Source organism: Rhinoraja longicauda, chromosome 2 (assembly GCF_053455715.1).
Source record: "Rhinoraja longicauda isolate Sanriku21f chromosome 2, sRhiLon1.1, whole genome shotgun sequence".
In the NCBI taxonomy this organism is placed as follows: Eukaryota; Metazoa; Chordata; class Chondrichthyes; order Rajiformes; family Arhynchobatidae; genus Rhinoraja; species Rhinoraja longicauda.
The window spans coordinates 69,417,204-69,434,321 of NC_135954.1; the positions used below are offsets into that span (position 1 = coordinate 69,417,204).

Here is a 17,118-nt window from a genome sequence, read left to right on the forward strand (position 1 = left end):
CTGTAACTGTAATTATTTTTGTGCACAACCCGCAGGCATTGCCACTTCCATTTCACTGCACATCGTGTATGTGTATGTGACAAATAAATTTGACTTGACTTGACTTGTAATTATTCTGGTGTATATTAGTTTAGTTTAGAGAAACAGGCCCTTTGGCCCACAGAGTGTTCTTGTTCTACTGCAGTGGTGCAGAAGCTTGTGCTGCTGCCTCACAACTCCAGTGTCCCAGGTTGAATCCTGATGTCCAGTACTGTCTGTGTCTGTTCTCCTTGTGACTAAATGATTTCCTTGTATGCTTCAAATTCCTCCCACACCCCAGTGAATTGCCATTGATAAGTTAATTGGCGACTGTAAATTGGCTAAAATGGAAAGGCAACCGTTGTTGAGAACACGAGGGAGAAGAGGTTACAGGGAAAATTTAGTAGAAGAATGCAGTTGTTCTGAGAGCCAGCATAGGTTCAGTGGATTGAAAGGTCTCCTATGTTTTAAGAATATAGAAAGTCACATGGAATAAATCAGAACTTGAATATCTTTCCTTGCCCAATTATTTTATTGTTCCCAAACATTACCATTGATTAAAATTTCAGAAGAAAATTACAAATAAAATAACTTTTTTACCAACTGCTTAAATTGAAAGTAAATGTCTATTACTGAGAAGCAAACAAAGACTGTCAAACATTTTATGATACAGATATCACAGTTGAGAGACTTGATGGAGCAGTTAAAAACAGAATGCACTGAAATTTCCTTTTACTAAATCATAAGATGAGAAAATGTGCCATTTGAAAGCTGAATAGTTCTTTGTTTGGTAACAAATGTTCTTAAGTCTATGATGAAAAAAACACAAAAAATCCTTTTTCCTACGAGATGTTTATTTTTCCTGTTAACATTTATAATTGAGCTTTGAACAATGCAGCACAGTGCAATGTCTGGCAAATTCACACTATCAGCAAAAATTAAGGAATGCTCACAGAAATCCATGTGGATGTAGCATGACAATGTGTCTCTTGTCCGAATTAGCAGTGAGCCCTCGTGTTGCCTTTACGATCATGACCTTCAGCAAAATGGGATTAAATGCTTGTCCTCACTTACTACTGCAAGAGGGATGACACAATTATAGGTCTGCCAGCAGGCACCTCTTGAGTTTGTTGTTTCTGTCTTGGTTGGCTGATTCATAGCAGATGCGATCTGGAGCAAATGAAACTGCTGGAGGAGCTCCACATGTCAGGCAGCATCTGTGGAGGGAAATGGACAGATGACGTTTCGGGCTGGGATCCTTCTTCAGACACGGATTTAGAGGAGATCTAAATGTTGGGGTTGGAGGGAGAGGAGAGTGATTACTTTTAACTCTCAGGACGAGTCTAAATATTGGCCAGTGAGAAGCTGAGCAGCAGAAGATGGAAAGGTTCCAGGTTTAATCCTTCTCTGTACCAGGTTATTTGGGTATAGCACTTAATTACGACAATCCTGGGAGAGTGAATGAAGATCAGCTCTACTTCTGATTACTGTCTAATGATCTTCCTGGGAGTGGGTTTGCTGTCTAATAAGCTTCCTGATTAGTGTTACATAAACATTGGAGAAGGTTGTTTGAAAGAAAAGGAACGTCCGGAAAGTGTTTTTAAAAGTGTGCTGACATGGATGTTCCTGTTAGATTGAAGGGCAAGGCAGGTGGGCATAAGGAATCTTGGATAATGAGAGAAATTGAAGCTCTGGTCAAAAATAAGGAGGGGGCATGAGGCAGGTTTTGGCAGCTGGGATCAAATGTATCCCTGGAGGAGTTTTGGGAACTGAGGAGCACACTAAAAAAAGAAATCAGGAAGACAAAAAGGAGACAGGAGAGAGCTCTGGCAGATAATATTAAGTATAATCCCAAGAGATTTTATAAGTACAATAAGAGAAAGAGGCTAACCAGAGAGAGAATGGGGGCCCCTCGGGAATCAAATTGGTCAACTCTGTGGAGCCACAGAGGATGGGCAAGTTCCTCAATGAGCATTTTTCCTCTGTTTTTAACTTGGAGAATGAGGACCAGGGAACTTGGGGCAGTCAATGGAAGTGTCTTGGAAGCAGTCAGTGTTACGGTCGAGGAGGTGCTGAAATTTTTAATGGGTATGAAGGTTGACAAATCTCCTGGGCCTGATCAGACATACCCATGGACACTATGTGAAGCTAGAGAAGAAACTGCAGGTGCCCAGGCTGAGATACGAGTCATCATTAAATACGGTTGAGGTGCCAGAAGACTGGAGGGTGGCAAATGTTGTGCCTCTATTTAAGAATAGCTGCAGGGAAAAACCTGGGAACTACACGCCAGTGAATCTAACATCTGTGGTCGGATAGCTAGTAGAGGATATTCTGAGGGATAAAATATACTATATTTCGACGGACAAGGGCTGATTGGGGATAGTCAGCATGGTTTTGTACGTGAGAGATCGTGTCTCACAAATCAGATTTTTTTTGAAGATGTTGCCAAAAAGATTGAGGGCAGAGCTGTAAATGTTGTATAAATGGATTTCAGCAAGGTTTTCAAGGATTGTGGAAAATTGGCTTCATGGAAGGAAGCAGAGGGTGATGGAGAAATGTTGGTTTTGTTTTGGACTGGAGGCCTGTGACTAATGGTGTGTATCAGGGTTCAGTGCTGGGTCCATTGTTGCTTGTCATCTATATCAAAGATTTGGATGAGAACATACAAGGTATGATTAGCAAGTTTGCAGAAGGCACTAAAGAGAATGGTATTGTAGATAGTGAAGATGGTTGTCAAAAATTGCAGCAGGATCTTGATCAATTCGGCTGTTGGGCTGAGGACTGGTTGGCAGAATCTAATGTTAGAGAAGTGTGAGGATTTGCAATTTGGGAAGCCGAATCAGGGCCATAGCTACACGGTGAATGGCAGGGCCCTGGGACGTGTGGTGGAGCAGAGGGATCTAGGAGTGCAGGCACATAGTTCCTAGACAGTGGCATCATAAATACATAAGGTGGTCAAGAAGGCTTTTGGTAAATTGGCCTTCATCAGTCAGAGTATAGAGGTTGGGAGGTCATACATATCACAGTTGTTTAGGACTTTGGTGTGGCTACAATTAGAGTATTGTGTTCAGTTTTGGTCACCCCATTGTTGGAAAGGTGTTATTAAGCTGGAAAGAGTGCAAAGAGGATTTATGATGATGTTGCCAGGACTCAAGTGCTTGAGTTTGAGCGCAGAAGGATAAGGTGTGATCTTATAGATGTTTATAAGATCATGAGAGGAATGGATCGGGTAAATGCGACAGGTAAATCAAGAACCAAAGGACATAGGTTTGGAGTGAGGGGAAGAAGATTTAATAGGAACCTGAGGGGCAACATTTTTGTACAAAGGGTGGTAGGTATATGGAATGTGCTGCAAGAGGAGGTAGTTGAGGCAGGAACTATCACAAAGATTAAAAAACATTTTACATGGATAGAATAGGCTTAGTGGGCGAAATGCAGGCAGATGGGACTAGTGTGGATGGGGTATGTTGGTCGGTGAGGGCAAGTTGGGCTGAAGGGACTGTTTCCATGCTTCATGACTCTGACTCTCCATAACACTAGATGTGCACAGATTAGGACTTGGCTGTTCTTCCCTCCTATAATCAGAAAAGCAACTTATTGTTGGGGCTGACACATGTTCAAAAACAGTTGTGGAAGATAAAGTGGTTATTTGATATTTAGTGATCTGTATTAACAGGACATCAGAGACCTCAAGGGCAAATATTTGAACATGGATAATAAAATGCAACCTGAGTTATTCCTTAGTGAAGAAAAGGACATTTGGTTTTCAAATCAACCTTACTGGTCTTTTTAGTTCATTCATGTTTATGTGCAGTTTTTTAAAAAACGAATTACTAATTGAAATCTACCTCATTCCAATCTACCTCATTGCGGCCCTTGTACTTTTTTACCTGCACTTTTTCTGCAGCTGTAATACTATATTCTGCACTGTTAGATTTAAACTTTAAAATGTGAATAACTTGAAAAATATAACACCAATTTCAATGAAGCTTCTTCCATTAGCACCAAAGGGACGACGGTGAGTAAGGTGAGCCTAAAATTGTTGCACTATCGTGTACCGTTTTGGCGGTAGTTCAGGAACAAGCAAACTAACAAATGAGAGTTTTAGTATAAAGATTATCTTCTAAATCCATCCAGGGTCCACTTAATAATGAAGCAAATCACAATTTAGATTTCTGAATTTTGAAATGAAGAATGGAAAGTAAAATCTGATTCAGAATATGATTTTATTGTGATGTTTATCCCAGCATTAGTACCAATCCTATCAATACATCTAGGCCAATATGTGTCCAGATGTATTAGAACACAAGTTATATCCATAAGAAACTTTATATTTGCCCGTCCTACATCTGTCCTGTTCTGAATATTTAGATTTGAAGAAAGCACTGCAGAACTATTGTGCATAATAGTTTTAACATAGTAACAAATCTTGGATTTTGTAGACAATCTCCTATTAAACGTTAAATTTTGTAAATTAAATGTTAATGATGACATAGCAACACATTTTAACATGTAAAACTGTATGCTTAAATGGGGAGATAACTTAAAAAGACATTGTAGAGCATTGTTAATCCTCAATTTGGTGTTTTAAAGGAGATTAATTTCCTGAGGATATCAAAAGGAATTGCATAAAAGATTACCTTAAGTAGATCTTTTTTCATGCAATTTAATCTTATGCTTTGATTATTAGATCTCACAACTCCTGTGCCTGATTTGCTGTGCAATTGGATACAGTGTTAGACCAGTGTTATTTGAACTAGTTTCTTTAATGTGGTACCATGTAGAATGGATCAGCTCTTTGAAATCTGCTGTGGTCTTGGGGTGCAGAGCCACTACCCCTGCCTAAAGTTTCTTCAACATCTGTCTGGAAACCGTTGCCAAGGTTTTGTAGAGTTCATGAATGTGAGCTTTTGTCTGCAGCACACGTCTGCCTTGAGTGCTCACACAGACCTTTAGCAAAGGCTCTTTCAAATGTAGAAGCCCCTTCCATCACACAAGACAGCCCATTCAAGTCACATGCCTGAGGTCTCAGCAGAATGGAGCGCAGCTGCTGCCACTTTGATTACGAACATTAGCGGCTGCTTCGCAAACTTGAGGACGTTTAAAACTTAATAGCTCAGAGGATAGAGAACGTTTTTGGGACCCTAACGCCATGCCATCTCAGAAACTGTGGCTGGAGAGTGAACAGACACATCCTCCTGTTGTGCACGGAAATAAAAAGGACAAGAAACAAGAACTGCTGGCTGTGGGACTAGGGATGAAAATGGGTAGAAAACATACAATGTTATGGCAACCTCTGAAACTTTTTGCCTATTCACAGATCACCTCACTTGTCAGAAGAGCTGCATTGAAACAAAATGAGAACAACTTCAATTATGAGAAAGCTCACAATTTTAAGGTAAGGCTATTTTTTTTAACAGATTTTTGCCTTTAAATTGCTGAATGCGATGACATCTTCCATTTGTAATTAGTAAATCCTTGCTTGGATTTGATTTGAAGCCATGCAAATTTACTTTCACTGCCAGTTTAGTCTTTTTATAAAACAATGAGAGGCAGAACTATAGTTGAAAACAAAGCATATTTGAGATTTCAAACATGTTTATGCTGCTTTAACTAGCTTAAAAATTTAAATCTGTTTTTGTTTTATTTTGAAATTGGGGGGCAGTTTCAGTGTTGCTTTATATTAGTCTCTATTTGTATGTGATTAAAAATAGGTTAAAAGTTAAACACCAGATGCTGAAGTATGTTTCTGTGAGAAAGTTGTAAAGCAATGGTGATCTGCTGGCATGTGCTGGAAATCAGCACAGCCACTGCAGCTGCCATCTCTTGATGATGGAAATACTTGTCCGCGTAAATTTGTCGGAGATGTGATTCAAACTGAAAAGTCAGGAATGCAAGGAACTTTGGACGACAGTCTAATTCTACCACACCTTTGTGTTCATTTGGTGGTTTAAAGTATCATGCTGATTTATTGCTCTTTTAAAGCAAACAACTGAATTGTAAAGTTTATCTTGTAACTAATCACATTTCTGTTTGGTGGTTCATGATTGGCATTCTTGCAAGCACAATGAATGGCGAAGCATGCTTAAACTAATATTCTGAAGTATCACAGAAAGAGTAATTTGATTGTTTAAGTCTGTCCTGGTTTTTAGTGCAGTACAGTTACTTTAGACTTACTGTCTTACACCACAGATATCGGTGTGGAATCACACTATTACTCAGTCTCTTTGGACAATTGGTGATGGGCCTCTAGAATATCAGTTTTAAATGGACATTGTTTTTGAATTGTGTGGTTAACAAATACTTTCTACCTGCTTTAATTCATCTCTTGTCTTTCAACATTCACATTGCTAATAAATTCTTTACATCTGTTTTAACTTCTCTCATGTGATTCAACATTCATATTGCTAATTTGTCATTGCTTCTGCATCCCAAGTTGGAGTTTAGTCTGGTGATGAGAAGAGCTGGCATTGTGGTTGATTGTGTGGAGAATAAAAAACTATTGGTGCGTTCTCTGAAAAGCAATTGCTGATTATTTCTAACCAAACCAACGTGATTATCCTCTTGTCAGTGCAATCATGATCCATATGTAAAATCTTTGTTTTTTTTTGCTCCTTCAGATTGTGTTCTCCATCAAAATTTGATGTTTTTGAATTGCTTGATTAAAGCTAAACATCTTTGGAAAAGATCCAAAGTATTTCACTCTTGCAGAGTTGTTTGCAAAATATAGTCAGTCTACGTTTTAACAATCATTGTGGCAGTAGAACCATGAAATAGACAATACAATAGACAATAGGTGCAGGAGTAGGCCATTCTGCCCTTTGAGCCAGCACCGACATTCAATGGCTGATCATTCACAATCAGTACCCTGTTCCTGCCTTCTCCCCATACCCCCTGACTCTGCTATCTTTAAGAGCTCTATCTAGAAAGAAGTCAGTCTGAAGAAGGGTCTCGACCCGAAACATCACCCATTCCTTCTCTCCCGAGATGCCGCCTGACCTGCTGAGCTACTCCAGCATTTTGTGAATAATTACCTTCGATTTGTACCAGCATCTGCAGTTATTTTCTTATATCTAGAATGCATCCAGAGAATTGGCCTCCACGGCCTTCTGAGGCAGAGAATTCCACAGATTTACAACTCTCTGAATGAAGAGGTTTTTCCTCATCTCTGTTCTAAGTGGCCTACCCCTTATTCTTAAACTGTGACCCCTGGTTCTGGACTCCCCCAACATTGGGAACATGTTTCCTGCCTCTAAAGTGTCCAATCCCTTAATAATCTTATGTGTTTCAATAAGATCCCCTCTCATCCTTCTAAATTCCAGTGTATACAAGCCTATTCGCTCCAGTCTTTCAACATACGACAGTCCCGCCATTCCGTCAATTAACCTAGTAAACCTACGCTGCACGCGCTCAATAGTAAGAATGTCCTTCCTCAAATTTGGAGAACAAAACTGCACACAGTACTCCAGGTGCCGTCTCACCAGGGCCCTGTACAACTGCAGAAGGACCTCTTTGCTCCTTTACTCAACTTCTCTTGTCATAAAGGTCAACATGCCATTAGCTTTCTTCACTGCCTGCTGTACCTGCATGCTTACTTTCAGTGACTGATGAACAACGACACCCAGATCTCTTTGTACTTCCCCATTTCCTAACTTGACACCATTCAGATAATAACCTGCCTTCCTGTTCTTACCACCAAAGTGGATAACCTCACATTTATCCACATTAAACTGCATCTGCCATGCATCAGCCCACTCACACAACCTGTCCAGGTCACCCTGCATCCTCATGGCATCCTCCTTACAGTTCACACTGCCACACAGCTTTGTGTCATCTGCAAATATGCTAATGTTACTTTTAATCCCTTAATCTAAGTCATTAATGTATATTGTAAATGAAATAACATTGCAGATTGACGCAAAAACCTGGAGTAACTGAGGAAGGGTCTCGACCCAAAACGTCACCCATTCCTTCTCTCCAGAGATGCTGCCTGTCCCGCTGAGTTACTGCAGCTTTTTGTGTCTATCTTCGGTTTAAACCAGCATCTGCAGTTCCTTCCATAACATTGCAGATTGGTGTTTTACAGAAAACAAAGGAAATACTGACTATCTTTATACTAAATGGCCATTTCTATACATAATAAACCAAAAATTAACCAAAAACATGGCATCTTATCATTCTCGCAGCTCATTACTCATATTTTATTGGTAATAATTTAATAAACCACAACTCGGCGTAGATGAAAGAGGAACTTTACTTCCTTGAAGCTTAATCCCCACAAAATGTTACTGCCTAAATTTATACCATTTGTCGGTGTTGCATTATTGTGTTCCACTACATGCTGCTGCATTTAATTACATTATCGTTACCTGTAATTATGGGAATTAATATTTTCAAAACATTATTAATGTAATTTTGAACATCATTAACGTTTCGATATTTTTACTAAATTGAACATTTTCACGCAGTTTAATATATCATTTTAATATAACTGCAGTTAATGAGTGTATCATATTTAATCTGACAGATATATTGTACCTTGCTGCATGGCTTCTGTTACAACACTTGGCTTACATCGTAAATGAATCCACCAATTATGCAGAAAGGCTCAATGATTCACTAAATACCATGGACTCAGTTAAAATTAATCATCCATTTCAGGTGTAGGTGACCATTTTAACATGAAATTTTACATTTTCTTTCATTAATTATTTCAATTTTCCACTTTGAAAAGAGAAGAATAGGGCGGCACGGTAGCGCAGCGGTAGAGTTGCTGCTTTACAGCGAATGCAGCGCCGGAGACTCAGGTTCTGATATGAGAAGTAAGAAGTTGCAGGATCAGATGCTGTACAGAACTTTAAGTAGTTTAGTTTTAAACTAAACTAAATTAAATAAACTAAAATAAGTTTTTGTTTTGTGGCCCAGAACTTGCTGCCACCAATGCTCCATGTAGGTTTACCACAGACCCACACAGTAAGTATGTACTTTGTGGATTGCTGAGGTTGACTTACTGCCAAGTGCCACCCTGGTACTAAAAGGTGAAGTAGTGCTTTGTGGCAGGACCTTCTGTGTTATAGTTCCTTTTTTTGTGAATAAGAGCTTCCGGAGAAGAAGTTCCGCTCATTACTTTTCTGAAATATCTCCCCCGCCTCCCATTTTCGTCACATGCCACCCTATCAGGGGTTCCAAATAAACTTTCAAACTTTCAAACTCTCAATCAGTACCCCGTTCCTGCTTTCTCCCCATACCCCCTGACTCCGATATCCTTAAGAGCTCTATCTAGCTCTCTCTTGAATGTATTCAGAGAATTGGCCTCCACTGCCCTCTGAGGCAGAGAATTCCACAGATTCACAACTCTCTGACTGAAAAAATATTTCCTCATCTCTGTTCTAAATGGCCTACCCCTTATTCTTAAACTGTGGCCACTGGTTCTGGACTCCCCCAACATTGGGAACATGTTTCCTGCCTCTAACGTGTCCAACCCCTTAATAATCTTATACGTTTCGATATGATCCCCTCTCATCCTTCTAAATTCCAGTGTATACAAGCCTAGTCGCTCCAGTCTTTCAACATATGACAGTCCCGCCAACCTGTATCCCAAAGGAAGAATATACTTGGAATCATGGGAGTGCTAACATCTTTCTCCAGATGAACCCCTGGGATGGTCGATATTCTCCTATGAGGAGAAGTTAAACAGTCTGAGATTAAAAGTTAAAAGGGCAGCTTGCTGGAGTACTAGATTTAGAAGAATGAGAAACATACAAAATTTGTACAAGGCTTGAGGGTAAATGCTGTCAAAATGATTCTCCTGGCAGAGATGTCAAGAATCAGTAGTCACACAATGAAAATAAGGGTATGGCCTTTCAAGCATGGAAATGTATTTCTCAAAAGTGTTCTCTATCGAAGAGAGCTGTGGAAGCTTAGTCTCTGTCTACTTTCAGAAGAGAGATTGACAGTTTTTGAACATTAAGGGAATCAAATGAGGTCAGGTAAGTGCAGAAAGGGACGCTGAGGTAAAGGATGAGCTGTGATGTTGAATGATTGAGCTGGCATGAGGGACTGAATGGTCAAATCTTATCTCTATTTCAAATGAATACAGATCTAAGCGAATGCAGCATACTCATTCATTGTGCGTTAGTGTTAAAAAATGATCATGGAAATTCTATCTTTCTCATCTTTTATCTTTCTCACTTTCTTTCTCCACCTCATCTTCCTACCTCCACTTCCCTAAGTCTTTTTCTACTACCATCTCCATTCTCATTTCCACCTCCCCCACCTCCTTTACAATGCCCTGACCTTTCCTCTTTGCTCCTGCCCACCCCCAACTCCTCAATTTATAATAGAATTATTTATACATCATAGATAAACCAAAGCAGCCAGATTTTCCATGATGCCATTGATAAGATAAGATCTAAAACTGGGCCCTGAGTGTTGTAAGATATCCCACGATGAACATTTATTGTTATTTTATAGGACATTACTGTTTACCATGGTTTGCTGCATTTAACTTCATAATTTTATATTAAATAATTAATTGTCTATAAAGTACTTTGTAACATCCCGAGGAAGTGAAAATGCCCTATTTCAATACATTCATTCTTCCCAGTATAAATTCATGAAACACATACGCATTTACAGTTCATTTGTAGAATGTCCACTGTATGAATATGCTTATTATTTCAAAGACCCATGAAGTTAGCATTCATAGAATTAAAATAGTATCTTGATAAATAGTATTTTATGATGAATGCCATGACTTTCAAAATTATTTAATTGACTTTTCATGAATAGCTGCATTTCTCCCCTGTTACTGCCTTAACCCAAAAACAAAACCAGAAAATTATAAATGACAATGATCGTCTGTACAGATTCTTAACATAGTTAGCATTTAATGTAATTTTGTCAGTGAACATTATTGTTATCTTCATGCTGACTTTTTTGCTTCTGGCTCTGACCCAGTTTGACTTAGTGTAATAATACAATAATTAATATTTATAACTTACAATTAGAAACAAGAGAAGGTCACTCAATCCCTTGAACCTGCATTGCCACTCAGTAAAGCCTTGGCTTTTATTTATATTCTATTTATATTTTATTTATATTCCATATATAAATTGTTTAAGAATTGGCGATATTTGGTCCAATTACAGTATAAAAGAGACTAGAAGCATAAAAAAGCTTTTTGTATACATTTTACATATTTCAAAATTACAAACATGTTATAAATTGGAATGGGGCCATATATTCCATTAAATGCTCATGTTAAGGGGGAGGAAATCTAGACAGAATGGCCATCAAGTAATTCCTCAATCCAGAAATGTTGCCACATCATCTTTCCTACTTTCCCATTCTCTTGTTGATGGTTGATATCATCCACCTCATTTTCTTCCCTGAACAATTAATCTCATAAGAACAGAAATGACTAAGAGTTTGGTGTTTAGCAAAAAAAGTATTTAACATTTGAAAGTAAAGATGAAATGTAGTTATGCAGGATAATATGATTATTCAAAAAAAATGCTATAATTGGCAATCTGAAATAACTTGGAAATATTCAGCACATTAACCTACATCAGATGTAAACTGGAGACATGAGAGGCTGGAATCTGGAACAAAATACGAGTTACTGGGGAACTCAGTGGATCAGGTACACACTGCAGCTGGAGAAAAAGTATTTAGGGTGGTGGATGGGGTGTCAGCAGGCAGGTTGTTTTGCTCCAGATTCTTTTGAATGGCTTGATTTAATGTTGCACTCATTTAGGAGAGTATTCCATCACCCTTCTGGATTGTGTCTTGTAGAGGGTGGAAAGACTTTACGACATGAGGAAGTGAATCATACTCACAGGATACCCAGCTTCAGATCTGCTCCTATAGCCACAATATTTATGTGGCTGAACCAGATGAGTATCTATTCATTTGGCGGCCCAGTTGTTAATGACAGGGAAACTCAATGAAAGTAATGTCATTAAATATTTGAGGTGGCTGGTTAGGCAGTCTCTTGATTAAATAGCTGTTGTCTTCTTCAGGAGCTTTTATTATACTGCATTCAGTATTCACTGTGTAGTCTCCTCTTCAATGGAGAAATCAAACACAGATTGGGTAAACACTTTGGAGAACACGGGCATTCAGTCTGCAAGTTGACCCTGAACTTCTGCCAACCACATTAATTCTCCATTTCTCTCCCACTCTCATTCTACCTCCCACCCTGCAGTGGCCTCCTGCACTGTTACAATAAGATCAAATGGAAGCTTGAGAAACAGCAGCTCATCTTCTGTCTGGGCACATTGTATCCGCCTTAATTCAATATTGACTCAATGTATAACTTTATGTAATTGTAGATTTTCTGTATCAGTCGTCCATATTAGCTCAGCTTGCTTTTTTTTTTAAATCTCCCCCTTTATTTCTTCTCTTTCTCTGGGAGTGAAGGACATGCAGACTGACCAGCCAGACAAGGTTTCCTGCACTGCATTTTGCGACTCCTACATCCTTTTGTCTAGGTTCTTGCCATCTAACTACATGCATTCATCCATTTACCAGATAATCTTGTTTACAGTTTATCCCCATAGTCAACCCAGTTTGAACCTATTGGAGACAGCCCCCCTCACCCACCCACCCTTCCTGCAGTATCCAAATAGTAAAAGCAAGGAACTATAGATGCTGGTTGACAAGCTTTTTTCTCTTTCCTAGTTTTGGCAAAGGGCCTTTGATCTGAAAAGTTAATTGTTTCCCTTCTCACCGATGCAGCCTGACCAGCTGAGTTTTTCCAGCATTTTCTGTTCTAATTTTAGATTTCCAGCATTTGGAGGGGTTTTTTATTTTAATTTCTTTGGGATTACTTTGTGTGACTTTGAATTAAATTTGAGCTAGGGTATGAAAATATGCAGAGCCATATTTTGTAATCACTGCCATATCACAAAACTAATTGAATCTGCCAATTATTCTCCCTGCCTTCTTAGTTATCATCATTTACCTCTATATTTAAAAGTTCAGGTGTTCTCAATCTGAAAAGACTCTTTTACAAATCATATTGCATCAATAACTTGTAATGCATTTGATTGGTGTTGCTCCTCGAATAGATGATTGTCAATATGAATTCAATAAATCTGATTCAATCTCACCAGGCAAAAATAAGTGTAATGTCCTGCATGTTACAAAAATACATCATTGCTGAAAGTCAGAAGTTTAATTGTGAACAGTGTAATTGCAGATTGGCCATTGTGGAAGAGAAAGATTATTTCATCTACTCTTGGATAATCTTTGAGAAATAATTTGGTGTGTTTAATGAAGGATATGTTAAATCTCTCTTGCAAGCAGCAGAGTTTATTTCACTAACTCTTACAACCTTGTCTGTGATTAGACTAAACCAAGATACTAATTTAAATCAAAAATGAATTGTGATGCATACGAATAGCACTGTTGTTAAATTGAAAAAAAGTTGTAACTCTTGGAGCCAGCTGTGGAGAAATTTGTGTAAAAACTTTGTTCAATAAAACTGGTTTCATGTGTCGATCCCTGCTGGGTGCTTTGTGACCCTTGCCTTTGTATGTTCCATCTGTCGTGCCATCTGTCCATCTTCACCACTTTGTCCATCTTTGTTTTGCAGGTCCATACATTCCGAGGTCCTCACTGGTGTGAATTCTGTGCCAACTTTATGTGGGGCCTGATAGCTCAGGGAGTGAGATGTTCAGGTATCATCCACATTTCCTTTTATAATTTCATCTCCTTAAGCTCCATTTTTTTAAAAACTTGTTAATTATTAAAGTCTAAAGTATGTGCTGAAAAATTGCTGTTGTCATGAAAGTATATTTTGTATTAGTTATCGGAGGTACTGTTGAAGAATTATTCACAAAATGCTGGAGTAACTCAGCAGTTCAGGCAGCATCTCGGGAGAGAAGGAATGGGTGACGTTTCGGGTCGAGACCCTTCTTCAGACTGACTATGCTGCCTGACCTGCTGAGTTACTCCAGCATTTTGTGAATAAATCGATTTGTACCAGCATCTGCAGTTATTTTCTTATACTGTTGAAGAAACTGAACTGCAAACTTGTTCAAAGGCTTTACTTGATATACAAAACAAACGTCATTAAAATAATTTAATCTTGCTATTTTAGATCACTATTATTTGCATGCTGTGTTTAAACAAACAAATCAAGTGCCTTTTCTGTGTCTGTCTTGTTTTTTTTGCCAAATTTTGAAGGACCCCTCAACATTTATTATAATGTTCCCATATTGATCTGCTTTTAAATATTTAGTGGTACTGGATGCATACATACAGATTTATTTTGTTTCCCTTTCCCCTGACTCTAAGTCTGAAGAAGGGTCTCGACCCGAAACGTCACCTATTTCTTTTCTCCAGAAATGCTGTGAGACCCGCTGAGTTACTCCAGCTTTTGTGTTTATTTTCAGTTTGAGTAGTTGTATCCTGTGATGTGTCGGAAGGAACTGCGGATGCTGGTTTAAACCAAAGATAGACACAAAAAGCTGGAGTAACTCAGCTGGTCAGACAGCATCTCTGGAGAAAAGGAATAGGTGACATTTCAGGTAGAGACCCTTCTTCAGACCTATTCTGTAGCTCTGAGAATGACGGCTTCTGAGAACCTATTCTATAACTAAAAGAGCAAACATGTTCACCAACTGTAGGGTTTTGACTGACGCAATGAAAAGCTTTATGACTAGTCATCTTTATTGCTGGTCAGTTTAACATCTACAACACAAATAAATAGCTGTTTTTTATTTTACACAACCATCGATGAAAATTTACTGAACCAGCAGAAATAAGGTGAGAGATGACTGCACATGGATTAAGCACTCTTCATTTTTAAAGATTCCAGTAAATGATTAAACTGCTAGAACGATGATAAAGTTACATGCATGAAGGTAGCCTTTTTCAACAATTTTGGAACTGGTTGTAAGTTGGATCCAGGTTAATTGGTTTAAATTACATTTGAGGGCGTATCACAAGGAAGTAATTGTGGGGTGGAATAACTGGTTTAGTAATATATCAACAGTAGCAGTATTTCCATGGGAATTTGAGTGTCTTATTCTTGATGACGTTTTAGTGCAGTGATATTTTAATTGAAAATGTATCCTTGATCGTTTGTACCAAACCTGTATATCAAATAGCACCGAGCACCACTTAAAGTTCAGTTCCATTAAAGTCCATAATACTAAATTTTTAAGGCAGTCTGCAGTTGATAAAATATGTGAGTTTGGTGCAGTTGACTGCTGATTCAGTTTGGTCAACTGATCAATATCAAGGGTGGATATTCACTGTTTTAGATGCTCGTTGCAATACTGTATAACAAGCAGCTTGACATGCAAAGGGCAGGGCAATGTATTGAAGGATGACCACCTCAGGGAAGTGGGATTTAAGGAATTCTAAGCAATTTTGTGATTTTGTTGCTGGGAAGCTGAATTGGCACTTTCGCTCTGTGAAGGAAATTTTGGCACGTTAAAACAGTTTAATTCATTTAAATGCAGATCTTGAGAATTATTACAGTTCTCCAATCTGATGATTTCAGACTTTACGCTGAACTAAGCACAGAACATTTTGTACTTATTCATTGGTTTTGGACTAAAATAGCAGAAATGTCTGGGAATCGGAGCATTCAGAAGAATATTCTTAACCTGTGGTGTGTTATTACTGCAGAATAACAACCCTGCCCCTGAAAAACTACAGGAGTTTATGCACACTTTTCTCCACCCTTTTGTGGCATTTCCAGCTGTTAAAAGGAGGGCAATCTACAGGACCAACCAGTAGATGATTGAGTTGGAGAGCACAGGGGAGGGCTGCCTGTTCTGGTGCTTTTGTACATTCTTTAAACCTAATTTGTACTTTCTGATACTAATTTTCTGGTTTACAAACATTGTCGGTCAATCTCCCTCCACAGATGAGGTTTCAGAACAACCCTTCATGGCAGAGATTCTCCAGCACTTTGTTTTTTAGATACAAATTGTTGGATAGGCCACATATGGAATGTTGTGTGCAGATCGGGTTGCTATGGGTTTAGTTTAGGTTAGTTTAGTTTACTGTCACGTGTACGGAGAGGTACAGTGAAAAGCTTTTTTGTTGTGTTCCATCCAGTCAGCGGAAAGACTATACATGATTCTAATCAAGCTGTCAACAGTGTACAGATACAAGATAAAGGGAATAATGTTTAGTGCAAAGTAAAGTTCGATTAAAGATAGCTCGTGGATCAGGACTAGAATCTAGTTGGTGATAGGGTGGTTGAGTGGAAGAATGTCATTAAGCTGGAGAGGGTGCTGAAAAGATGCACAGGAATGTTGCTGGACAGGAGGGCTGGTATTTTAAGGAGAGATTGGAAAGGAGGGAGGGCTTGTATTTTAAGGCGAGGCAGGCTGGCACTGTTCCTTGGAGTGAAGGAGGCTGAAGGGTGACCTTTTGGATATTTATAAAATTATAAGGAGCATAGGTAGGATAGGATAGGGGCAGTGTGGGCAAGTTGGGCCAAAGGGCCTGTTTTCATACTGTATGTCTCTATGACTCTATTATCGCAGTCTTTACCCAGGATAACACAGTCTAAAAAAAGCTGGAGGGCCTAAGATAAAGGTGAGCGGGGAAAGATTTAAAAGGGATCTTGGAGGCAGGTTTTGCACACCACGGGTGGATATTTGGAACAAATGTCAAACAGATGGTAGAGGCAGGTACAATTACTGTTTTTTTTAAAATTGGCATGGTACATGCATATGAAAGATTTTAGAGAGATATGGGACAAATGCAGGTAAGTGGGGTTAGACCAGGTAGGTATCTTGTTCGGTATGGACAAGTTAGGTCAAAGGGCTTGTTTCCATGCTGTAAAACTACAAATCTCTATTTCCAGTACATTATTTTAGTTTCTTTTTCAAAACAACTTTTCTGATAAACATAATAAATTAAAAATGTAATTTGTATTTCTTATAATAGAAATAACGATATATTCTGTAAGGGTGGGCTTAAATAGGATTCACAGCTTAAATAGGATTCACAGAATCCTATTGAATCATCCAATCCCCATTAATAGATTTTCAGACACAAAGATTTGTTGGCTCCAGCATGACCAGACTTTGGCAGCGAAAATGTAATTAACATTTAGTTTCCAGGAAC

At 38.6% G+C, this 17,118-nt stretch overlaps 1 protein-coding gene across 1 annotated transcript in view; it reads left to right on the forward strand.

Annotated features, from left to right (window-relative positions):
• chn2 (chimerin 2) overlaps positions 1–17,118 on the forward strand; it is a 227,343-nt gene that overhangs the window by 186,000 nt on the left and 24,225 nt on the right. Inside the window, exons 7-8 of the mRNA XM_078428520.1 lie at positions 5,339–5,416; positions 13,619–13,703. Of these exons, the coding sequence (XP_078284646.1) occupies positions 5,339–5,416; positions 13,619–13,703 (163 nt within the window). The remainder of the gene's footprint in view (positions 1–5,338; positions 5,417–13,618; positions 13,704–17,118) is intronic.